The following is a 25,487-nucleotide window of genomic DNA, read 5'->3' as shown; positions in this document are numbered from 1 at the left end:
CGTCTCAATTGGTTTCATCTCTAGAATAAAGTACACGTGACAAAAATACTAGGCATTTTTGCATGCGTTGGAGGTTTGTTCTATAAATGACAGGTCTGCCTCCTAACCTTTAGGGATCTGGTCTAGATATCTAGGTTAGGTTGAATGGACTAGCTCCGTTTCAAGTAGAAAAAATGAACTGTTACCGATAGGATCATCGAAGAAACACTCCTCTCAAGAAACTTTCTCCGGATCTTCAAATTGTGGAATATAGAGATGAACAATTGACTAATACAGTAAAAAAGTAATAATAATAGGTAGCAGAAAGTAAAGCGTTTTATAGTAAAAACAAATATCGAGGATTATTTTGATTGCAGGCAATCTCATTATCTTTATTTATGGCTTCAACGAAGCAAGTAGGTTCAAGTAAATATAGCTACCGTTCAAACACACGGCTTCTAAGGTGGCGTTGGCTCTCCTCGAAGGCTGAAACGATAAAAGCATAAATGAGTCGTGGGAAGCAGTAGTGGTATTCTATCTGCGTCCTATATGGGCCTATCTGAGTCCTATATGAGTTCTATGAAAAGTACTCTGCAGAACGGGTTATGCACTATTCCTTTAAGAAAACACTGTTAAAATAGGCTCTGTTCATTCAGCAGTGCAGTACGTAAGTCAGGCTTAGCTAACTTACGGGCGAGCTGACGTATAAACATTGTTGGCAGTGCATTGAGCTGAATTAATGTTTGATGGCAGAATGGCGAACGTAAAGTCCGCAACATTTATTTAATATACTTAGCCGTTGAACGCTTCAGACGTCGGGCAAGGCACCGTCCACTAAAAACATTTGCGTTGGAAAGTTAGTGGAATTCCCATGGGTCGACATTAGAAAGGAATCAGCAGCTACGTATCTGTTCCAGGAACATAGGGGCGGCCATCCCTGTGACAAGATTTACAACAAATTAAACCGAATTTATGATCCTTTTGAGTCCTCCAATTGAGGGGGCGGCGCCGACAAAGTTCCGACGCAAATTCGAACTTGGCGACGAGAGTGGCTAAACAGCTACGACTCAGAAACAATCGCACGACATGTGGGAAAAGTCAACTAATATTATAAATCCAGAGGGGCTTGGAAGGATCAGGATCTAATTCACAAATAATGAGCCAGACGAAGCCAATAATAAGAGTGAAAATAATTGCAAAGCTGATTTACGACAAGCGGTTGAGTGCTAACGTTAGCGATAGATACCCCACGAGCTGCGCTCACACTTCTTCACACCCTGTTTCCTTTGTATCTAGTTTCGGGAACAAAAACCAATAACAGACGGTAGTTGAGAAGTACCTTCGGTTGTGCTTGAACGCGTCACCTTGCGCACCGCTTATTCAGCCAGAAAGTGCGAGGGGAGTCAACGTCGACAATAGCCTAACTGCAATACTTTGCAGGCACCTTGCTGTAATAAAATTAAGAACTGCTTGTCCCGTAAACGTAGCCGTTATAATACGTATATTTGTTTACCGTAGATAAAAAGCGGCGAGAGAGCCAACTTCAAACAAAATAAAAAAAAAACGAAATAAAAAACCTATTTCCTTAAAATGAGCGCAGCCGAATTTTTTCGATTGACAGGTCTGTCTGCGCTCAATTACTGCAGAAGTTCTTTAATACCACTGCCGCTTTGGAAATAGTCTTCAAAGTTTTGGGTCTTCGTTCCAATAGAAAACGCGAAATATAGTCAATTAGGCAACAGGCGGCGGGCGAAACCCTCTTCGTGTGTTTGCCTTTTTCGTCGGCCGTCTGCTAGCCCAGTAAGTAGATGTTTTTCGAAAGCAGAGTCAACGGCGGTAAAGCACGAACTATTTGTTGACATGACATTTGTTTTCAAGTTGCGCCAATCCCTAGCCCGAGTCCGAATAGGTTTGTACACTGTCTGTTTCGTACTTTCGCTTTGAACGCCACCAAAGTCTATTCATTTCACGTCTGCGTCCCCAGCAGAAATTTTTTACATTTCGATATAAAAAAAGGACAAGTAGAAAGCTTCCACATTGAGTTGCTTGTAAGTATTCAACTTGTCGTCCCGGCTCACGAACGCTTGCGAAATCGCTTCAAGGAGGTTATCCGCCTCACCCTCCGAATATGCCTCGGAAGCATAACAGCTTATGCTTGTTGTCATTATTATAAGATACATAAATCAGTTTGTGAAATCACGCTTCTGTAGACCCTTTGTTTCTATTGGCTTATATTACGCCCTTTATTTGTGTCCAATGTGGCGTTCGTGAGCTATTCCAGCGCTAAGCCAAACCTATTGCAAAGAAGGCACTCTTTGTTACTGCCTTCTTTACTTGTATCGAGTAGGGTACTTCGCATTGCGAAGGCGACAAGGCGCCTTGGATCTGGCTGAATTGAGTTCTATAGCGAACCAATCTAGTTTCGAAACGGAATGTTGTTGGCCTTTTTACGTATCAGTCTGTTCTGTTTTGAGAGCAACAACCTGTAAATAGGACGAACGGGCACATGTGTCCTCAGTCAACTAACTTGTTCATGCTCTCGTTTGTGGTACTGATAGACCAGCTTACTATTGAATTCGTTTTATCTCACTGGCTCAGTCAGCTTAAAAACAGAATTTAGACGTCTAACTATCACTAATTAGAAATCGCTGCCAGCTATAAACAGAAATACTTTTCAAATTAAAATTAGTAATAGTTTGACTGTCAATGATGAGTTGGACTTAGTTGGCCTATATAGAGAAAATAATTATACATAGGATCCAGAAGGGAGTTTATGAAAAAAACAGTAGAAACCAATAATTACTTGCCCGAATCTTCTGCCATAAAAAAAAGATTATATTCGTATGATATTTGTCTTAAACTTCATTCCTGCGACGTAGTGTTCGTCCATGGCTGCATTACTCGTGAGCTTCATTCGATACCACTATTTCAGAGAAGGATCACGCTGATGAATATATATATATATATATATGCACATAGAGAAGCAGGGAAGACAATACGTTTATTTAATGTCACTCACAAGTATTAGGTTTTCGGCTAAGGGTGCGCATACCCTTCAATAGTAACCTTCATGTTATTATATATAGGTTCCTTTTTCTAATGGAAGGCAAGTAACGACATTTGGTTCGAACCGAATTTTCTTTATTTTCGCTACGGTTGTTCTGTCTGCCATCCGCGGTTTTGTCACAGTAACCCCAAAACCCGTTCTCTCTCTCTCTCCCTCACCCCCCCTCTCTCTCACTCTCTCTCTCTCTCTCTCTCTCTCTCTCACTCTCCCTCTCTCTCTCTCTCACTAGCTCTCGCTAACCGATTTTGTTCTCAACAGTAGGACAACAGAACTTGGAATCGTATCGAACGCCAGTGGCAGACTCTTCCATCACATTTAATCTAGTATTTACAGAGCTTTGGCTACAGTCTGCATTCGTGACGCGTAATATTAGCAACTGTAACCAACTGAAAAGGCTGCCCTTGCAGCGGTGAATTAGACCCATGACCGTAATTAGTGACTCTGTAGTGCCTCACATTACCTAGAAAGGACAGTATGCAATAGAATTAAATTGCACGATGTTGATTTAGAGCCTGATACAATCAGGAACCACAAACTGCCGTTTAACGGACATGCCGGGCTCAGCAAGACGAGGGCGAAGTAGCCTCAGGCCTATGTCTCGTCGACAGCATCAATGGCGGCCTAAATCAAGAGGCGTAACAGTGTGTTTACCAGAGTCACTGGGTATCGTCCTGGCCTTCCTCCTTCAGAGAGAACCAAGAGGGTAAGGGGATCAGAAAGCAATCAGCGCGAAAGCTGCTGCGACGGTCGCAGTGTCACTGTGCTTCCTTCGCGAAAACTGAGAGTTGTCGCGCTCTATCGGTACGCGTGCGTCTGTATATGTGTGTTTCTATGTGTGCGTCGAGACGGACGACCGAATGAATAAGCGGTCAAGCGTTCTTTGCTCTAGGCGACGCTAATTCTCTATCATTTTTGCTTTCTATTTCGTTCTTTATGGCACGCTTGGTTCGTGCAGCCTGTCGACAAAACAGTTACTGGTTCACGTACTCGTACATATCACACCAAACACAGTTGTGAGACACGGCGGTCTGAAGACATTTGGTAGTAGTGGTTACGTTACTGCTGCTGCTGCTGCTGCCGCCCTGTTCACGGCCGTAGTCACTACCCTTCAACAAAGAAACGGTGATACCAACGCGCGGATGGCACGGTCACAACCCATGTTTGTGATGGTACAGCTACGTTCATTCGGATGTCGTTGAGTCTTCGTTGAGCTTCAACAGTGAATTCGGCGCTGGAGATAGAGAAGCAATAAATGGTACTAAGCGACGATTGAGCGAGTCGAGTTTGGCTAAGATCAAGCAGAGGGGTACGTCGAGTACCAATAACACAGTCAATTGTGATCTATGCGAGCTAAGTTGTAAGAGTTGCATAGGAGTTGTGACGAACTACAAGCTTCAGCCACTTCGCTCTAACATTGTGTCGTCACATTGCGTCTACGAGAGTTCTGCCAGTTCTGGCAGAGAAAGTAAAGATTGGACGGGGCTGAAACTGTTCGCAGAATTCTGTCGCGCGTTCGGCTCGTCCGCTACGATACGCCGGTCGGCCGGCTGGAATCATTGTTCGTTTTTACTGTTACGCTTGCCGTTTATTGTCGTTGTTGTAGTGCTGGTGACATCGAACGACTTTTACCACGAACGTTGTCCAGCAGCGAGTGAGGAAAACAGTTGTCGACGGGTCATAGGTGAAAGAAATAAGATCGAAGCAGACCAGCCCAGGCAAAGGCGCGCAGAGGACATAGGGAGGTTTTTTGAGAGAGCAGGATTCGTACGTTGCCACCGCGCGCCATTCTCTAACGGCATCGGCTTAAGCGGAACCCATACAACGGACGCAAAACATACTGCACCCCTGTTCCTGCAGATGTACTTAAAAAATGCAGGAGAGAAGCCTCTGTCAAAAATCTTAGCTTAGGCTTTACTTTGAAGAGCACGTCCAATAGGAAATGAGCGTATTGCCACACTGACCGTATAGCGGTACGCGATAACAACGCTGTTGCTGTGTCGGTTCGTGGATGTGCGGCAGGGATTACGATAATATTACTGAAGGGACAGTCACTTCGGGAACGTATACCGAAGCCTCGCTCTCTATGATTGACCGGTCACAATGAAGTACGCCAACTGGATATCATCAACGTTTGCTCTGCTGTTGATCGTTACTTCAAAGCAAGGTACGTGTTCAAGCTGACATGTCAAAATAGATTCTTCTATTTCTACGGTTCTAATAGAGACTGTGAATTTAAGTGGGCTCGCAATTGAGATAATAGAATGATGCTTTGTGACTTTTCTATCTTACACCGCACGTTAATCGTCGAACGTATTGGACATTCGAGTAGTTCACAGGTATAGTCTGCCGCCTTAGCAGACATTCGACCGGTCTGTGCAGTGTTTCCATCAGCGCATAGAGTGGTTTAATAATAACGGTAATCCACGGAAGTAGGATTCAGTAGATAGAGCTCTCAGGAAATCCGGTCGATTTTACCTTTGATCCAACAAGATCCATTAGGTAAGTAGTATTAAGGAGAATATAAAAACCGAAATATTTAACGATTCAGACCCTATAGTCATACGATGCGTTTCTGATGCAGACATACCAACACATCATCTTTTGGCAGGTGTCACGGCTGACTGCATAAAGAGCAATGATCTTGTTTATCATGTTGGTGTTGCGTTCGTTGTCACGCCGATCTAATGTAAACGTAATTCAGAGAGCGTTAACCACAGGATGTAACAGCGTTTTTAAGCGAATTTCATGTAGGCCCTTCAGCACACCGCCGCAATAGCATTTCAAACAAAAGGGCGTTGGCCGGAGTAAACAACTTGCGAAATTTTAACAAAAATTAGCATTTTGTTGTCAAATTTACAGCAGGTTGGCCGTTTTATTAGCTTATCAACTCGATAGGCACCTGGGCTAAATCAGGTCGCATGCAGGTGCTGAGCTACCGCTTGTGTTAAGCATTAGTATTTAAAATTAATACCGAGTTGGGCCTGCTTGATATTAATCTTCTCTTAGGCCAACTGCTGAGCATGCTGTTGTAAAATTATTTCTAAAGACTTGATTAATAGGTGCCAATTATCTCTCTTCCAGCTCTCACCAACATCTAAAGGCTGTTATTATAACGATTAGTAAATGTCGTTTATACTACGCATCGCTAGGCGAACTTACAACTGGTGTTTGTTTATGCATATTAGAACATTCTATACAGGCACGTTTCCATAGGATGTCAGGCCCCTCCTGTATGTGTTTTCTGTGGCACACAACGTTACAGTCATCGTCGACTAAGGGGAATCCGACGTGACGACGCTCAAGGGAATCCTTTTACCGCTTGAGAAGTTCGATTTCACCAGAAGTTGCCTCATAACAGAGTCGTCTGTTAGTTCACCGGTAGAAGATCAGAAAGAGGGAAACGATGGCACCCGTCATCTAGCTGTTGCTTGTTCCCTTGTCTAATATTTGCTTGCCAGCGATCTCACCACTTCCCGCCGAACGATGACGGACTTATAATGACGATATGGCAGCACCGGAGATACCCATAAGCAGAAGTTAGTCGAACTGTGGGTCAATGCCTTCTGATCGCCGTCGTCAGGATTCTCAGCGTTTTTCGTTTTCGCTCGAAACTGGGCCGCTCAGGCTTTGCTTCACCGCTATTCTTGCTTCGTGGGCCCAGTGTTGCCGGTAGCAGCAGAAGTGGCACTTACATGAATAATGAATAATGTTTGATCTGAAACTTCAAGAAACGAATGAATAAGCGATTTCTGGGAAAACCAGAAAGATTAATTGGATCGATACATCCTATCTATGGGGAGAACGCTCAGCCTTCTACCCACACCTAGGTCCTTTTTCTCTCGTTTAAGCAACAATGACTTTGCTGATTCTGTTGAGAACAGACAAATAAGCATTGGCGTCACTGTAACTGTATTATATGTCGAATAGGTGCGTTGTTGAGGATTTCTGAATGACGCAGTTCGGGCCGCACGGGCGTTTGGCATACTCAGGGTTGTTGCCGCCGCCGCTATTGTCGCTGTTGTTGTCGGCAGCGGCGCTAGCGATACCTTAAAGACAAGATGCCAAGTTCGATAACAAAATAAAACAAAACAATACTGGCGAGACAAAATAGAAGAAACCAAACGCTACGCTTGAATAGGTTTCATTTTTGTTTCACAACGTATTGTGAATAGGCAGACGTGCAAGTACTTATAAATATACTGCGCAAGAAGAGACCTCTCTTCTCCAAAATACCTATGTGTTAATGTGTTGTCGTATCGTACACACTGCGTGCTCGCGTTTACATCTACGTTTCTAGTACGATGTCTCCAACGAAGTCTTAACTGTGCCCGTTAGCTAGTGCACGTTTTCGTCCGCGCCTATTCCTTGACGGCTATCTGTTGTAATGCCATTTCAGGACTTTATTATATTTCCTAGGCCGAGTGTAGCTTTTTTTTTTGTATAGTTGGGTACACCGGATTGTCGAGAAAAGTTTTCACCGTTTTTCTAATCATACAAGAAACAGACTACCAAAATAGTGATTTTATTGCCTTCGTTCGGCGAATTCCGACTTATGCTTAATTATGCTTCTTGTAGTGCTCGACCGATTACGGAAAGAGTTGCCCCGAGTATTGCAAGCGTTGAGTCAAATAGACACTGGGATAGCTCCTATATCGCTAGGGAAATAATGGTCGATGCCATATAAATTGACGGAAAATAACATTGCCGACCGTGATTTCATTGACAAAACTGCTATTCACGTCTAGAACGGCTGATCATCAGTGATAAAAACGTACACGCAGTATCTGACGAAGCCTAGGCTGACGCCAAAGAAATGGTACTAGGTGTTTAGTGAAATTGGAACACAATCGTGCATTTTGAGTTAGTGCCGTCTGGTAGAAAACTGATTCTGACCGGTACCTTCAACAACTGATAAAATGACAACAAGACATTGGAAAAATCGATTGGAACTAGCGGACAAAAAAGACACGCCATGTTCCACTATCATAATATCAGTTCACGGACATCTGTAGCTACCCGACAAAAATATAAGAAAATCTCGATGGATATGTTTAATGCATTCGCAGTATAGTCCGGACCTCGCGCCATCAGACTATTACCTGTTTTGGTCTCTGCAAAATTCCCTTAAAAATGTTTATTGAATTAAGTTTTCAAAGAGAGATACAAAAATAACTCTAGTTTCTCTAAAAAACAGCGTTTCTCCAGGACCCATAGACGTTCTACATTGATGGGATTATGGTATTGGCCAATAATAACAGAAGGTTATCGATCAAAATGGTCCATAACTGAATTTGGTAATATTGTCTTAAAGTACAAGCAATGTTTGCTTCCGTTTTGGCTTATAGCGGCAAGTACTCTTTCGTCAGAAATAGAAAATAGAACGATAGTGAGAAGCATAAGAAGTAATAATGGATATGTCTGATTACAAAATAGCAATCTGAACATCATTGCATCTTTTATATTTCCTCTGGGCATCTCACAACGAAGCTAGCTGGCGTCCCAAAGTTTGTCTTGATGTGTCACCTATAACTAACCACCAAATGCTATAGGGTTCTTAAATAAAAATTATCTACAATAATGTCCAAGTAAACGTCTATTATGAGAGTTTCGTAGTTCATTTTCAGCATACTACTACCAGAGGAAAGAAGCGTCAACCGTTGGTAAGCAAGTGGGCAAGATTGATGCGATTGTCCGTGCAATTGTGCATTGTATGGCAGCGATATCGTTTCACGGCTACATGGTCGTACTCGCTGGCAGGCGTCCGTTTTAACCGTGCCCCGTCTCCGACTTTTTGACAGTAACGAGAACGACGACAGAAAAGGAAGATTCCCGTTTGAGTGTTTCTCTTACAGCGAGCTTCAGTTTGTCAGAGGAGTGACATCCGTGTCCAATGAATGCTGTTGCTCTCACTCTCTGTGTGATGTGGCGGACGCTCCCCGGTAACACTTCTATTGACTATGCTCTAAACTGTCGCACTGTCCTCTGGCTTTCAGGAAGCAGACAGCCGGTGTAACGCGCTCCGTTGAGAAACGTAAAATTCAATATATTCTTTTTTTGCCCCTGTCATTCTCGTCGTCGTCGTCAATGTTGACGCCGTTCCATCACTCGAAACGTTAACGTGACGTAACCAAAAACGTCGAGACGTAGGAACGACATCAGCACAGGGATCTATGGAAACTCGCAGGCCCTGCTGTCTTTCCTTTTTTTGCTTTAGAGAGAAGATATGAGGGGAGCAGATGAAACGAATCAATTGATTCAATTGCCGATTCTTTCCTCTTGTTGTTCCTCTCCCTCGTTCGATGCAGTCGAAGCCAAAATAATCAAACTGTGAACCGCAAATAGTTAAAAAACAGGAACGCAGCGGAGACTGCGGCATATCACCAATGAATTGCCCACGCGAAACACTGACAAATCAGTGAGAACACAGTCAAGGCGCCAGGCGGCCGTCGAAGAAGTCGCAGCTGTCGAAGATCTCATCTATCGAAAACAAGATTCCCATTTTAGTAAAGCAATCAATTAAACGCGTGAGATAAACAAGATCAGCAGGGTGATAGACTACATGTTACTGAGATAATGAGTCTCTCTAAATAATAACTAACTAGAGGCGAACAATTGAAAGTCAACGGGCAAAGACATAAAAATTGCGTCATATCAATTGCATAAGATCATGGGGGATACCCCCCAGAGAGATATATGTATATATATATATATATATAGAGAGAGAGAGACAGAGAGAGAGAGAATTTAAGGAAGATAACCAAATAGAGAGACAGGTTTGGTGGTTCGGATGAGAATAATCAGTTGTTAAATTCAGCTGATTCAGCTCCAGTGCGAATCTACAGTGCAGATGGAGATGTAGATGGGTAGGCGACCCGATGCGACTGGAGAACGTGTGAAGCAAATTCGAAGTGGATCCGAAACAACATAATGTATGGCATCGTGCATTAGATAGCCAGCTACTTATCTAGAGCGAGTTGATTACAATGAGACTGGTTAATGTATGTTTCCTTCGCCTGAACGTCTAAAAGCCAAGAAATTCCCAGTGAAACCTAGGTAAAAGCTACAGACCAAAAATCAGAGACTATTGACAGATTACCTAGGTAGTTGATGGTGCACAAAAACCTAGGTTGAACAAAAGTGAATACCTTTTTTGTCTGAATTTGCAGTTTGGTTACAGTCGAAGCATCACTTCTAGGCCAAGTAACCTAATATCCTTCAGATCATAGGCATCTTTACCTCTGTAAGACTCTTAGCAAAGCTCAGAAGCGTGAAACTCCTGCTAGAAATCTAACGATCCGTAGTTATAGTGCTCAGTACTGCACACGCCGACGCGTTGATGATTCTCCAACTCTCCGTCAATAATGAAAGAACATAATCCAATTTTAGTATTAATCTATTGGTGAAAGGCGCAGTTCATAACAAAATATTAAGGTTCCTTAATCCACTAGCTGTTCGATTTTTTCACCAACAGATATCAAACAAAATAATGCCATATACCTATGCCCATTTAAAAGTCCCGATTCAGACGCCTCTTCTTTAAAAGTGGCTATCTGCTAACTCCGAACGAGTTGTCTGCAAAAGTATCTACCCAGTCCACTTGCTTCTTGTTGCGTGTCCTTGTGTACATTCTGGTAGGTGTCTTCAATGGCGACTGATGGTGTACATTCTCTCAATTGTCGAAATGACTGCACGCCGACCAACTTTGCGGATCTATTCTGACTGCGTCTACTGTTTACCGTTCATGAACTGAAGTAAGTCAGAAGACAATGGGTCCGATGTGATTACAGCCATATCTTTCTGTATGATGCGTTTCGTCCGTAAAAGTACTGCAACAGCTCGCGATTAACAGGGCTCTGCCGAATCAAGGGTTCATCCTCTTAGTTATGAACTGTTTTGTGGATGGGGCAAGTGAACACTGGGGGAACCCTATGGTGGCTTACCTAAAGCTGCAGAACGCCTGTACTGGTCCACTATCGCTGATATCATTAATAGTAACCTCACAGGCAGTGCATCGCACTGGGCTTAAGAGAAGTCGTACTTTGTGTCTTTGTGGAATCTCTGTCTGAGCTGCTGAAAGATATAAAGATGAAGTTTTTTTTTTGAAAATAAGCTCGTGTAATGCATCGAACAAACAGGTCGGCTTTGTGGCCCTTGTGGTGTCATTGAGAAGCTACAGTATAGTCGATGAAGTTTCACTTAAGTTTATGATCCGTAGACTCCTTAATGGGTTAACTGAATCTTCGGATTCTACAAATATGTAGTCTTAACACAAATCGACGATCGTACTAGTTGGTGTTTACATCCGTATGTACTGAAAAGATTTCATCAAATATACTGAGCTTAAACGACAGCACTTTTCTGCGATATGGCTACTCTAAACAACCATTAGGACGAACTTCGCCCCACTGATTGCGATGATTTCAAATCACGCAGGATACGATCAACTGCCCCAAATGTATATAAGAGGGCCATAAGCAGTTGACGCTTTGTACTTTAATAATTAAAACTTATGTGTGGCTTTTCTAGCACCCATATTCACCAGCGTCCTGTTTTCAGAAAATGGCAAAAAAATTCGCCAGCGTTACGACAAGACAGCCAAAAAGTCTTTAGAGAAACTGGCTAAAATGTTACAAAAACTACAGGTAGCTTTGTTTGTCATATATTTTATTGGTTATTTGGAGAATTAGCAATCTGACTGCCCTTAGTAAAAAGGCGGGAAGACCACTCAACAGCCGCGATTAAGTAGATTAGGTTGGGCTAGACCAGGCTAAGAGTGGATCAAATGCGGCGAACTATACTAAAAATAAACGCTAGAGAAGGAGCGGCGGCAATAACTATCAAAAGTTTAAGAAATTTACTTTCAACACTGATGGGGCATCTGCGTAGGTCCAAGTGGCGTGGGGCAAAGTAGATCGTACTTCAGGAAAGCCACTCGATCCGGTAATGATTCAATCCCAGAAGCAGTTGCAAAAACAAACTTCAAACATGGAAGAAGCCACAATATATAATAAGACCTGTGGATGCGACAGTTAAACTGAGTAGCAAGCCTATCTTCGATTTTACTTGTATTGTTCCAACGTGTCCTTTTTTCTGTAAAGAGAAACCTTCGGTCAAGAGTTCGACCTGCATATTCAGTTGGGTTCCAGGATTCTAAGTGTTCGAGGACGTGACGCCGTGCTAGGTCAATCAGCTGAGAAAAAGTAGCACAAACGCTACAATGACGAGAACCCCTCTGTGCCATTTAAATGCTGCGGAATTTTACAATATGCCGAACGCTCGTCGTCAATTCTTATATTCGATCTGTAACAACAAACGATATGCTTTGCAGTTAACCGCCTATCTAAAAAAAATAACTGGCCTATTTAGTTAGAAAAAGAGGTACATGTTAATTTTAAGCCTTCGAAAATAATTTCCAGATCTAGGTTACAAGCCAATCGATAATATGTTCAAATATTGCTATTAGTATAGATAAACACCTTATCAGGAATTTCACATAAATACAAAACCAACTACGTGTGCTATTGAAAGCATTTGGCTTTAAGGTATTTTTATTTTGAATGCTTTATAAAAGGACTAGGCATAGGATGTAATCTCTGGTCAGCTGATTTTTATTGAATACTGACTTGAGGAACAGCGTAGCAGCAAGGTGCGTCTAACAGTTTACTCGAACTTGGGAGTCTGTGGAAAACTGGCTGGGCACTTACATTTTGTTTTCGCGTTCCCGTACGATTTAGTCTTTAGAATGCCTTTGGAATCACTTTTTGGTATTTTTTTAGAATTTTTACTTAGGACGCTTGTTACCTATATACCACTTGGCTAGTGCTATGTATTCAATAATGAGTACTGATAGGATCTTTTCTTTGCTGCTTACCATATTTAGTGTTTGTTGTAACTGCCACAGCTCGGACCAGCTCAACGATATCGGGGCTGAGGAGGCACCCGAAATGGCATTAAACATTAGCACTACACAGCAACCGGGAACGGAAAGAAGGTTCTGTCGTCGCAGTCTTCCGGCTTCTAATATGTCGTTAATCTTGAGAGGCACAGCTAGAAATATGGGCTTTGGTTACAGTAAGATTGACTCGCGGCTGTTTTAGTTAGTAAAAGCACCGCGCTATCGCAGGCATCTTATCCTCAAAAACACTTCATTGTCTAATATGTTTGCAATGTATATTATACAAAGCCGTTACTCCCAATTATTCGAAATCTGGCATAAACTTTTCACGAATTGATGAACAATACGCCCTACATCCATCTATGGTTTGGTTAAAAAAAACTATTTTATAAAGCACCTTCCCTTTTATAGGGCACTACTTATTTTCGATTGCCTACTTTTTGAACATAATTTAATTTTGTACCATACTTTTTAAGGTAATAGTTGCAAATTACTAAATTTTAATTCAATAAAACTAGTTTCGCATGTATAAGTGTTTGTGGAACACCGCGATATGGTTGGCTAAGCGCATCGAATTGATAGGTAAGCGAGTGCGTTGTCATAGCAACCATGAGCATGCGACCATCACTGCTTGAAATTTTTGGCCTTGGTGTATAATTTCCATATTGTGTCGTAAACCTGCTGAAAAAAACTTCAGCAGAAGTCACAGATCGGATATCCAATAGCCAACAGAAAAAGAGGGAGCGTAAAGTACTTTCACACCAGAACTAGCTTTCAACAATGTAAGCCTGTTTTTTTTATGTGTCCGAATTATGTCGTTAGCTCTCTCTTCGATGGCCACCGTAGAGATAGCTCGGGACTCAGACTCGAGGTGATATAACGTACGAAGAATATCTGCTGAAAATAAACCGTAAAGTAAAAGATAACTTGTATACATATAGACCATTCGTCGTAAACTACCAGAAAAACTTAAACAATGCCCGTTATCATACGAAACCTTGTTGTTGGTTACTAGAAAGAGTTTATTGATGTGTTTAGAGACAACTGTTTCGGTACTACTATGGATGTTGCAGGATTCGAATCAAAAAACCGATATCTTCAAGCAATCCAACGTCAGCATCCTCCTGCACGAAGTTGACATATATATATATATATATATATATATATATATATATAAAGCAGATTGATCGAACAACTAGAAATATTTATACGCATTTAAGTGATTTGATTGTATCTTTCGTTATCGTCTTTTTGCGTTTTCGATGTTTCTCTGGTCCTGTTTGTTGTGCTTTTTCTCTCGAAACAGTGTTTTCTATCGATATCGTAAGATTGATAGTGCCAAAATTAGTTGAGGACGGAAAGAAGGGCCCATTCGATTTGGAATGCTCCTACCGCTGTGGTGAAGGCGACGACAACCTTGTCGTGAAATGGTTCTTCAATAATGATACTACACCATTCTATCAATGGATAGCAAGCTATGGAGGTAAGTACAGTGTAATAAGCAAAAAGCTCATACTCAACTTTGAGTGGCGTTGCAGGATGTATGGAGAATAAATTTCTAGTAAAGTAGGATATGATGTATGAAGCTATGTTGTTTCTCTAATCTGTTTATGTTTATATTGAAAACCTTAATAGGTAATGTGGTATTAAAAGATCGTTATGAACCTACTGGAATACCAAGAGCGCTATACTTAGAATTTAATTCTGCATGACATGGAACCGCACATATTGTTTAGCGTATTACCTAAAACTGGGCATTTTTTGTATTTCACAAACCTATGTTCACTGATTTTGCCGAAATAAACAGCGAGACCAAACCTTTATATAAAATGTATAGAATTCCGCATCTAATACTATTGCCGCTAAGTATTATTTCAGACGGCTGGCCTCTGGTGCGAAACGTGGTATATTTACGTTTTTGCCCCATGTATGCCTAAAATTTAATAGGCAAATACACTGTTACTGCGTCATTACAGGGATAAACCCAACTCTTAGCCTATCCATAATAGCACTAATATATCTCTGATGATGTAAATATATGACATTCGTGGAAATACAATAATAAAATATGGAGTACAGTCTCTGAAAGATCATGACGTTACAGGATAGAACTAGTTTCAACAGATGAGTCGCTTTTGTTTCCAGAACCAGTTATTACTGGGCCGTATGAATCGAAGTTCTCCTTCGAAGAAGACCAGCATGCCGATACTTGCAATAACAAGGTAAAAAGGCAAGGCAGAATCTTCGACCCAAAATTCAATCTCTGAAGGCAGTATCGATCGTTATCCCCGCCGAAGTACCTTTTTAATGGCATATAAACGACGTTTTGAAAAATTACTCGGCCACATTATAAATACAATCTTCGAAGTAGATAAAGTATTCAAAGAAAACTAAAAAATAGACTAAAAAAAAATGTATTTGTTTTGAAGTTATAATAGAAGTTGAACTAAATTAAATATTTTTACATTTCAGAAAAAATCATTAAATATGAAAAAGCTTACAACAGTTTTCCGTTACCAGTTATAACAGCGTAATGAAATATTTATTAAAAAATAACATCCAAACGAGTTGTAATACACTATGGGAGCTCACTTTGTAATTCAGTTCCCTTTAAGAGAACGACCCAAATGATATACTATAGAAGTACAAAATGGTTTAGATATAACAATCGATAAATACTACTAGGTGTTATATGAACGCTGCTTTACTACCATATATCTAAAAAAACAGAAATAGTACGTGTCCGTAATAAATTTTATCCAGACGTTAGCGTGCGTTCCCTCCAGCACGAACAGCTACGTTGAGAACAGTGGGGCCTTCGAGCAGCACCAGGTGGGCTGTATATGACAATAATTTGCACGCGCGTCATGCGTTAATTATCTTGACACGGCAGAGAAATAGTAACATTTATGTCTTCTTCCGTTTACGCATGTGTCGTATCTAATTGGCACGCGGGGCATCTAATTATTCCTGTAGCTGGGCTGGAGGCTAGCTATTCGTGACACCGTACAACGTATACACATACGTTTACACTGAATAGTATCAACACTCATGCATCAAGTGTATTAGCAACAAATCTATCCCTCTATGAGTTTGGGGTCTGGTAATATAGGTCGGATGATAATATCAGTTTCGTGTGTCCTGTGTGTAGAAATACGAAACTCAGCTTCCGATATTTGTTCTATATGCGCAGCACTCTTTGGATAAAATAGATCTTCTTTGATTTGCTTGCCTGTACAAATGTATCAGGAAACTATCAGGGATGTACAGATAAAGGGCAGGCTAGGACAGGCGGTATAGATAGAGCAATATTTAGGTGCGACATAAGCAAACTCTTAAAAAAGTAGTTTTATAGCGAGGGACAATAAAATCCTTCCAAATGTTAACCCAATGTTTCCTAAGTCAATACCCCATGTGAAGTAGACTTACGCCTTACCCGAGTGTTAGCCGGCTTTAACCTCGATTCTTAACATATATAAAAGTTATTTTCGTATAATTAAGTAAATATATATGTTTACAATGTAATAGTAATTTTAATGACTACTATTCGCAGGTTTCATACAAGCTGGCCTTAACAGATCCTGAGGTCGCGATGAGTGGTCTTTACCGCTGTGAAGTGCAGACTTTCGACTCACAGGATAGCGCCGAGGCAAATATGGTCGTATTTTGTAAGTTGACAATATACCCAAGTGACTGTTTGCACCGTCCACCGTTCATTTAATACCAGAAGCCAAAGAGTTATTTAGAAAGAAAACGTGGTTTTCTTTCAATTCATTGAGTCACGTATGTTTTGTACCGTTTAAAGGACGTTCTGAATCAAAATTATTGTGTTTTACGTGCAGCTTTTCTGCTATTCGAAATCCAACTCAACAGGTCAACCTAGAACCTGCATCAATAGACAACGCAAGACTAGATTATAAACCTAGTGGACTAGTGTTACAAAGACCCAATTGGCATTTCAGCACCCCCACGCAATTTCACGTTGGTGATTGACGAACCGTCTGCCGGTGTCCTTCAGGTATAAGATTCAGAGTAATACGCACCGCATTAGCCTTAATGTAATTTCTTTTTATGCCAAGATATTGCTAGGCTTCTATCCATACCATATCGCCTGCACCATAAAAATACACCAAACAGATCGAAATGCTTTAAACTTACGCCACAATATTTTCTAAGTGAGCCGAAAAAGGATCAGGTTTTTAACCTTATTGGCAATATAAATAGTTCTTGTATACATAGTCAGAGTACACATAGTATTATTATTACACCTTATGCTTTCACTCAGCTCATTAAAACGTAACTAGGGGATCAGTAACTGGGAACTAGGAACTAGGAAAGCGCCGAGATGCGCTTTAAAGTTACACTAACAATCAAACACAGTCATTCCTTACCGATTAATTATTCCCTTATAGTGATTATTATGATAACTTTGGGAAATTGTAACCGAATGTACTAGATTATAAAAAAAAAATAGTCGGGTGTAAAGTGTATCCGCTGTTAGAAGTAACTAACATAGCGTTCACCTAATAGGTTAATTGTACCGTATCACCAGTGTACCCGATACCTGAACTGAAATTGTATCGCGTCCTTAAAACAGATAAAGAAGCAAAACAACAGTTTGAGGATGCGCATATTGAGTCAATAGAGCTCAATGGGAAGGTTCACCAGGTGAGGCAACACATTACGTAAGCGCGAGTATAACTTACATGGACGGTATAATTGAATGACAATTATAGGTTGAATAAGTTGGCAGTCTCGATGGGTTAGCGGCTGTTGATGTTAAAAGATATCCACAATGGAACAACAATGATTCAATAAGACCGAAGTTAGTCTAGTCGACCTTCAGCGATGCGCCCATAATCAGTAGCAGCTCATAGATATGGTAACTATATACGACGTTAATTTGTCATACCAAAAAGAGCTAATCTCTTTATTGTAATGTCTTAATCACTATGTAAACTTTCTACATTTTTCTCAGTGTGAAATAGCATTTTTTAAAACATTTTGAATACCTATGGAGTATGCAAAAAATTGCCACTATTTTCCGCAGTTGCATGTTGTATGTGTGTGAGAATAATTGAAATTATAGTAATCATGATAAGATTTCAATGTTTTTCTACAATTGAGGATAGGAAGCATGAGCTTTTTGAGCATTAGGTATCACTGATACGCAACGCCGCACTAATTTTAAGGGACAAACTTTATCTGTGTTCTAATGGCCGGTCCTACCCTGCAATTATATATATGATACTTGGTATTTTCAGGTCTCACTCCTAATGCAGTCTACTAATCAGACGCTATTCCAGAGACAACCGTTAACTTTTGAGTGCGACATGCACTTCAGAGAGGTCAAATACCAACGGTTTCAACGACAAGTTTACACGCCTAGTGAGTATCAAGCGTTACTTCACCTGTTCTTCATCGCAGCAAGTCCACTTTAGTCGTCGTAACTTTCTCCGTGCTATTCTGAGTCGACACACGTGTTTTTGAATGAAACTGTGGTTTAACAAACTTATGTTTAATTTTCCAAGGAAAAGATCAAGTGCGTTCTTTTTTTTCGTACTATAGTTATAAAATTAATGGATTTATAAGAATTAGCATTCACTATATTTTTGTAGGAAGAAAACAAGCATCTCCTTAGCGCGTGTCTTCGTCTAATATCGAATCTCATCCATCCATATAAGATTACCACGGGCAATACTTTTTATGCAGAGATTTTTTTTAGAAATAGATGTAACTCTGAAGGATCTGTGAGTAATCAAAGTATGCTAGCAGCGTTGATATGTTTCATAGACCGTTCTAGAATAACATTTAACGGCTCATATAGCAGACGTAAAACACGAGAAACGTATGGTAGGGCACAGCAAGGTTAGTACTTTTATGGCTAGTATTGTAAATTCCGTACTTCATTTCTCCTCCGATATTTCAGAGTATGAAGCACCGAAAAAAAAACCAAAAATTCTAGCCCGATTACCTGGAGCCTCTGCGAATAGTGGCTCTGTTTCGGGAAGAACTCCTCTGTTGCCAGTCGGCGGCGTATTTGTTTTTGTGCCATTGTCCCTTTTGGCTGTAAGAATAGGAAGAGTATTTTAATACCGATCAGAGTTGGCAGTACATATGATGAAGAAACAGCATTAACCTAAATTTCACGGGTGCTATTCGAATATGGGTATTGTCATTTTTTTTTATCTATGTCACTATGTGAATATGGGTATTGACATTTTTGCGTTGCCACGACGCTATCTAGTTCGACGTTCCATTTAGCAAAGAGGCCAACAAGACGAAGCACTACTATTATATCCCACGAAAGAGATGCAAACGAGCTTACTGGAAACTGAACTTCCGTATAAAAACCTTAAATCGTGGTAGACCTTCAGTGTGGTAGTTGTCAACTATCATTAGTTGCGCTAGCCATACGCAGCTGTGAAATTTGAAAATTAATTCATCATTACAGGGTTTATAAGGACAGGAAGCCATCTTTAGAAAAACGGGCACTTAGCTACATACCGAATAAAAAAAAAAAGACATTTGTGACTAGCTCAAAGTAATACACCATTACAGAACACAAAGGATGGAATAACGTTGCATTTCGAATATGTTATTTCTCTATTTATAAAGGAAATAATATTTTTTTGCTGTTTGCCTTTGTTGAGTTGAGTGTTAGGTAGAATGGCGAATCAGATACAAACAAATTTCACAATGGGTAAGCGAGATAATTGACCCTTGTATATATATATATTAACTACAGAGAAATGCGCCTTTAACTATGCTGTTGTGAAAACAAAAGAAGACACTTTGCAACACCTGCTGCATTATTGTTACACATTGACAGCAGGTAATGTTAACGATAATTAGAAACAAATAACAAAAAAAAGCGGTTTTTTAGTCAAATAAAGTTATTCTTACCTTATAAATGATCCAGGTGTCTTTATTAGAGGACGACAGAGTCAGTTTCCTTCATTAATACCGGCCAAACTGAATAGCTGAAATTAATCAAACCTAAATACCAGATGGCTATGTGACACACAAGCATAACTGTATGCATTTCAACAGTTCGACAATATTCGGGGAATGCTTTTGCCGCTTGTGTAAGACATCGGTCGCGTCCCGGACCCCGTACTAATGTCTTTTTTTTTCCTCGTGGACAACTCTGATCTAAAAATGGTCTGGGCTCAAAACTGTTCCAAACATCTAGCATTGACTTAAGTACCTACGTATCCCATAAGAATAGAGAACCTCATAAATAATATACCACACAATCAATTACCTCTGTCATATGTAAAGATTATTTAAAAAAAAAAAAAAAAAAAACTACTATTTACAAAACTATTATTTTATTGAGCTTTAAGTATTTAGCAGAAATTTTTATTTAAATGTAACTGTTCCTAATTCTAGTGTCTTTATCATTATTCCCAATCGTACTGTTCATAAATGACATAGATATTTAAACGAGGACTGATTCAAAACCAGCTAAGGAAATAAAAAGTTGTCTCTTTTCAGCTTATCCCCAGGATCCAGATCTATTAGCTTTCTATATATATTTATAGAAAATATTTCATCGAAGTCACCCGTTTTTTCTAGTCTTTACTAGGTAGGAGGCTCAATTCTATATATTATGTATATAATTTTTTGTTGTTTTTCTTTCGTACATCTCTTTGCCGATTTTTCCTCTGCTGAGAACTAGCTGTTCTGTATGGAAAAAAGCTCTCCTTTATTTTTCTATCAAAAGCTTTTCCTACTTTGGTCTTATACTCGTAACTACCCTTCGATTTTTAATCTTGGATGCAATTTTCGTCATCAAAATTTGTGTTCATACATACATGAGCGAACTCAAAATTTGGAAAGTAAACAGCAAATAAAAATACGTCGATTTTATGCATTCACGCAATTTTAATGAACCTGTTAACACTCAATAAATAGAATATTCGCTTAATTATTCCACCGTCGAAGAGTTTGTGACCTAACTTTGTGTAAATTCATGCTATCATTTGTTCCCCCTAAAATTGGTCTAGACCTAAAAAATATCTACACATTCGGCTTCTAAAGATGTACAAGCAATAATAACTCCAAACTGGTTAAAATAAACCAGCTTTTGTGAGCAGATATTGCTATCACAAGAAGATTCACGCCACAGTTCTTATCGCCATCTTTTCCATTCTCACTGATTCCTTAGGTGTCATGAGAATCTCGTGGTCGAAAGTGAATTCCAAACTAGCGAATACCACTAATTTCATTAGCCTTTCGCCTGACAGAAACTACTATCGAAATATATACATACCTGTCTCAATGTTTCGTCTACGCTGCTTTTTATGCACTTTTTTTCTATCATATTTTTCTTGCATTTTATATTTTCCCGCCGTAATTATAGTGATAATATTAACAACAAGAACTTGATAATAATAATAAGTTTGTAAAAATCGTTTCCGTACTGAGAACGTACCAAATAGATATATTTAAAGGCAGTCATTTTGGATTGGATGCATTTAATTAGATTAGGTTTTTCCCGTAAGATTTTCTGATGACCTACACTATTTCTTATTCTCGTAACCCTTCGCAGCGCATGACACGCTCGAAAGAGAGTCTTCTCAAATCAATCGAGGTAAACTCGCTTTCAATGATCATCTCCATAACAGCCCGTCCTGCTGCCGGCGCCATCTGCAGTCCGTAGTCAGAGAATCCCGAGCAGATAATAACATGGTGGTAGTACGGGTGCCAGCCAATAATGGCGTTTGCGTCAAGATAGTTGTAATCATAGAAGCCACACCACGAACGACTGGGCTTAATGTTGCTAAACGCCGGAACCCTATTAGTCAGCGTAGGCCACAATACCTGAAAAAAACGAAATGAAAGTGGTGAAAACTGCTAACCAGCGTCATGTGATGTTGAAAAGTTTCATAGTGTACAGTACACAATAGTCACTGTTTCCATTTGAAAGTGAACGTTGTGGTAAGTTAAATCTCGCGTTTCTACGTAACTTATATGTCTTTTAATTATCATCGAACTAAGTATATATGCAACTATAATTGCTAATGCCTATTCGCGTCAAATTAATTTTTGCATATAAACAACCGCCAAAATATATTATTTATTCATTGACATAAGCTGTGTGAAGGTGATATGTAAGAGTTATTCCACTGCATGTCCGGTGGAAATGTCCCTTGCAGATAGGTGCCGTTGAGTTCACTATGCCAATAAAGACCTAAAAAGTTTTCGCTTTCCCGTACCTCCTTAAAGTAGCCCTCATCGGCGTTATCCAGATCGCCGTCGCACTGCCCGTTGTGTTCGCGGTCAGGGCTTCGCCCGCAGATAAAATATCCACCCAAACCTTCTCGCCGACAGTACGTTCCTATAGGAATCACAACATCAGTTAGAGCTAAAAGCCTTGCCAAACAATCAAAACAACCCCCGATCGGGCATGCGTCCAATATATCAAATTTGCGTGCTTAGGTCGGTTTTTTAATCAATTAAGTTGAATGATAAATAAAAAGAAAAACAATTTATTTAATATAAAAAAGAAGTGACTTTTTGATGCGTACTAGTCGGGTCGACAAGGAATGGAAAGCCGACGATAGGCGCTTCCGGCGCATGGAAAGTATATATGGCTCCTTTGCGGGGTTCAATGGGAATGGGTACCCCTCTGATACCTGTTCCTGTACCAATACGAAGCAAGCGACAAAGTTCTGCCGTTTGGGATCCTCCGGCTAATATTATAATACTAAATATCATCTGAAAAAAGAGAAAGCGAATAGGTTACAGTAAACATTAAGGAAACGCTATCAATACGTTTAACAGCTTTATCATTTTGGGAGTTACAGAAAAATGGATGTCAGTTCATTTCCATGTGTCAGAAGATAGCATTACTAAAAACTGCGCAAAGTTAAGCTTTTATGCATCCTACGGTCCTTTCTAATCCGACATCTTTGTCAAACAGACAAGTCCTTTTTTGAGAGGAGGAATACCCCTGTTCGGGATTTCGTTAGTGGCTGTAGATATGTTCTATTACTCCAGTTAGATAATCTTGCTGTTTAATTGGTACCTCGTGAAGTTCACCGTTCGAATCCTTAAGGATTACATGGTTTGTGGGCTCATACACTTCAGGTCCCACGCAGTCATGTATCGTACGAAAACGGAAGTCAACAACTTCGGCATTGATGTAACCCGTCTGAAAATAAAAGTCATAGAAAATAGTGACAAACTAATTTTTTTTTTCTGTTTGTTGACTAATTTAATGTTTCATAATTAAATGATAATTTCCTTGCAACAATTATTGTATATCAAAGCAATTCTAAACGTGTTAGATATAAAATTTAGTGCGAATAAGAAACAATGATAGTACCTTATCATAATACTGAACTTTGCATCTATTGCCAAGCATTTCAAAAATATATCATAAAACTAGACTATTTATTTTACGCTGGATAAAATAAACAGAAATATGTAAAATCAAGCCATAATTTCATAAAGAAGGATCTTAGTATATAAGGCTACGTTAAAAATCAGTGTAGGCGTCGGCTAGAGATAATAATCATCATCGGACATTACTGCCGTCTGGATTGAAAAAGGATTAGCTTAAGTTAGTTTAGACTTATATATTTTGTACGTAACACCCGCGAATAAAATACGGTTGCTGAAAACATTTCTGAAACAATGGTCAACTTAGTACCAATATTTCATAGTTTACGCTAATTCAAAATTTCTAAGAATGACCAAATGCCAACTGGTTCATTGAAATGTGCAGCGTGATAGACAAATGTGCAAATAGTTACATTATGTGAAGTAGATCGTACCTGATGCCGAAGGTTGTACTGCTTGAGTCCTTGTAACAGTGCATACGGATTAAACCAGCCCTCGTTCTGTAGGCCATACGATGCCAGCTTTACGTCTTCATTATTAATAAATGGAAACCGTTTCTTCAATGTTTCCTGCGACATCAATTCGATACGCGCCCCGCACTCTCGTTGCGTCCTGGCATTCTGCTCCATCTGCATAGCTCTCTCATCAGTATCTGCGATAAACAGATAACCCTCTGGGTTGAACTGGGGATCAGGTGCGTCCTCGCCGAGGTAATGCCTATAATCGCGCAGAAATTCCGCTCCGAACATTGCCATTTGGCAATTCTCTTTAAACGAGAACTGCTGCCGAACTCCGCCAGCGCTTCGGGTAGTCGCGCACCGTTGATACGTCGGGTCTTTTTCTACTACGGTGACATGATATGTAGCTGGTGCTCGTTTTTTTATCCAATATGCGATGCTCGATCCAATAATGCCTCCACCGACGATCAGAATGTCTGTTTCGGGCGGTGCAAGCTGCTTTTTCCGTTTGCCGCTATACTTATCGATCTCAGCGCGAAGTCTTCCCAGATAGTCACCTTTCTGTCGGTTGATCTTCTCCACAAAGGAGGATCGCTTAGAATCTTTTTCACTTTCACAAACAAAACCTGGGTCCTTTCGATTTCTAGCGCTGCCAGCGTCCCTATAAAGGCTACGGGCCATTCGTTGTAGAATGGATCTTGAGAATGTCCGAGGGCATTGTACTGCTATTCGCGGAAGTACAAGCATGGCTGCTCATATGTTGGCAACCAAATTTCACTTTTTCAAGTATCCTCTGGGATCAGTCGAGAAAAATTTAATTAAGATTCTCTCCAGTAGTGAAATTACTGGTGCACTTTTGTTATTGTGTATTTTGTATGGATTCAAACACTGTGCATTTGGTCCTTTGACCACTATAGGAGAGCGCCAGGGTTAAATACAAGGCGCCATCACACGATAGCTGGAACTCACCAAACTAATTTTAATGTTAGAGGCCTTTCGCGTAACCATGAAGTTCTTTATAAAAGACCTTTCTTTTACTGTCGGAATCTGTTCCCTAGTTCTCGTTGCACAGTTTTTTTTATGTATAAACGTAAATGCATCCCAAAGGTTGACGGTAGCTTCGAAGCTGTGCATAAAGATTTCGAAATTGACTTGTAAGCGAAAAGCAAGAAAACAACAAAAACAGATTCACCTCCCTCTTCATAAATTACACCGCTGCCAGCTAATTTACCATCAGTATCAATTACATTTTACAACATGTATTGTGTAAAAGAGCGCAGTCGTATTCAGTAACATTATCCGTCTCTTAATCTTAGCTTTCCCTGCCAAGCTTACAAGCTTTGGAGAGGATAACCCTGAGAAGTCTTATGGATAGTGGAATCACACGGTTCAACCAATAATCACAAAGTAGAATGTGCGGCTTCTTTCACGGCTTGTACCACCACAGAACAGTAGCTTTGGCACATATGTAAAGCCGCGATGTGCAAGCAGTGATACGCGGTGCCATTTGAGGCCCTAAATTTGATGGACATCAAGTCGATGTTTTCGAGCCGGTAGTGGGACCTTACTTCTATCGAGAGTTAACTATTTGCATTGCTTGGACCTTAGTTGATGTCGATTGAGATCGTTTCTCATATTTACAGAAAGCAACATTTGCCTTATCAAAGGTAGCTCATGTTTTTTATAAGGGCTCAAATGAATAATAGTCCACATTTGAGTATGCTGTTGACTTTCT

At 40.2% G+C, this 25,487-nt stretch overlaps 2 protein-coding genes and 1 long non-coding RNA gene across 13 annotated transcripts in view; 1 reads left to right on the top strand and 2 right to left on the bottom strand.

Moving 5' to 3' along the window:
• LOC111249200 (uncharacterized) overlaps positions 1-19,855 on the top strand; it is a 107,484-nt gene extending 87,629 nt beyond the window's left edge. For 2 of the 3 annotated variants that reach the window (XM_086987895.1, XM_022802758.2), the window contains 7 exons: positions 14,248-14,424; positions 15,087-15,163; positions 16,495-16,609; positions 16,904-16,959; positions 17,472-17,609; positions 18,206-18,329; positions 18,871-19,855. In XM_086987895.1, coding sequence (XP_086844021.1) covers positions 14,248-14,424; positions 15,087-15,163; positions 16,495-16,609; positions 16,904-16,959; positions 17,472-17,609; positions 18,206-18,329; positions 18,871-19,034 — 851 coding nt within the window. In that variant the 3' untranslated portion in view covers positions 19,035-19,855. Of the gene's footprint in view, positions 1-14,247; positions 14,425-15,086; positions 15,164-16,494; positions 16,610-16,903; positions 16,960-17,471; positions 17,610-17,677; positions 17,824-18,205; positions 18,330-18,870 lie in introns of those variants that run through there. The other variant, XR_015326967.1, reaches the window with a different exon arrangement.
• On the bottom strand, positions 342-14,095 carry LOC111249202 (uncharacterized). Of its 9 annotated transcripts, none has more exons than XR_015326971.1 (6): positions 12,918-14,095; positions 11,905-12,346; positions 10,987-11,116; positions 10,192-10,899; positions 6,206-9,523; positions 342-465 (listed from the first exon to the last, which is right to left on the bottom strand). It is a non-coding gene; the product is annotated as an uncharacterized LOC111249202 (long non-coding RNA). The 9 variants fall into 9 exon arrangements; XR_015326972.1 differs by having other exon boundaries at positions 10,987-11,113; XR_002672828.2 differs by lacking the exon at positions 10,987-11,116 and having other exon boundaries at positions 10,192-10,394; positions 10,544-10,899; positions 12,918-14,094.
• Positions 19,856-20,290: 435 nt separating the features above from the next.
• On the bottom strand, positions 20,291-25,321 carry LOC111249199 (FAD-dependent oxidoreductase domain-containing protein 1-like). The gene is made up of 6 exons (XM_022802757.2): positions 25,088-25,321; positions 23,729-24,545; positions 22,978-23,103; positions 22,478-22,667; positions 22,166-22,287; positions 20,291-21,770 (listed from the first exon to the last, which is right to left on the bottom strand). Exons 2-6 carry the CDS (start codon positions 24,497-24,499, stop codon positions 21,477-21,479), a joined length of 1,503 nt encoding a protein of 500 aa, XP_022658492.1. The 5' UTR covers positions 24,500-24,545; positions 25,088-25,321; the 3' UTR covers positions 20,291-21,476.
• Positions 25,322-25,487: the final 166 nt, after the last annotated feature.

This window comes from Varroa destructor, unplaced genomic scaffold (genome assembly GCF_002443255.2).
Source record: "Varroa destructor unplaced genomic scaffold, Vdes_3.0 BEIS01000004.1, whole genome shotgun sequence".
Taxonomy (NCBI): Eukaryota; Metazoa; Arthropoda; class Arachnida; order Mesostigmata; family Varroidae; genus Varroa; species Varroa destructor.
The sequence above is the reverse complement of the archived record's forward strand: the minus strand, read 5'-3'. Positions and strand labels throughout refer to the sequence as shown.

Excerpts from the sequence above, each read along its gene's own strand:
- LOC111249199 (XM_022802757.2), bottom strand. The coding sequence starts at position 24,499 with ATGCTTGTACTTCCGCGAATAGCAGTACAATGCCCTCGGACATTCTCA. Across the intron at positions 23,104-23,728 it reads AGTACAACCTTCGGCATCAG|ACGGGTTACATCAATGCCGA; the intron begins GTACGATCTACT and ends TTTTATTTTCAG. Across the intron at positions 22,668-22,977 it reads CGAACGGTGAACTTCACGAG|ATGATATTTAGTATTATAAT; the intron begins GTACCAATTAAA and ends CTCTTTTTTCAG.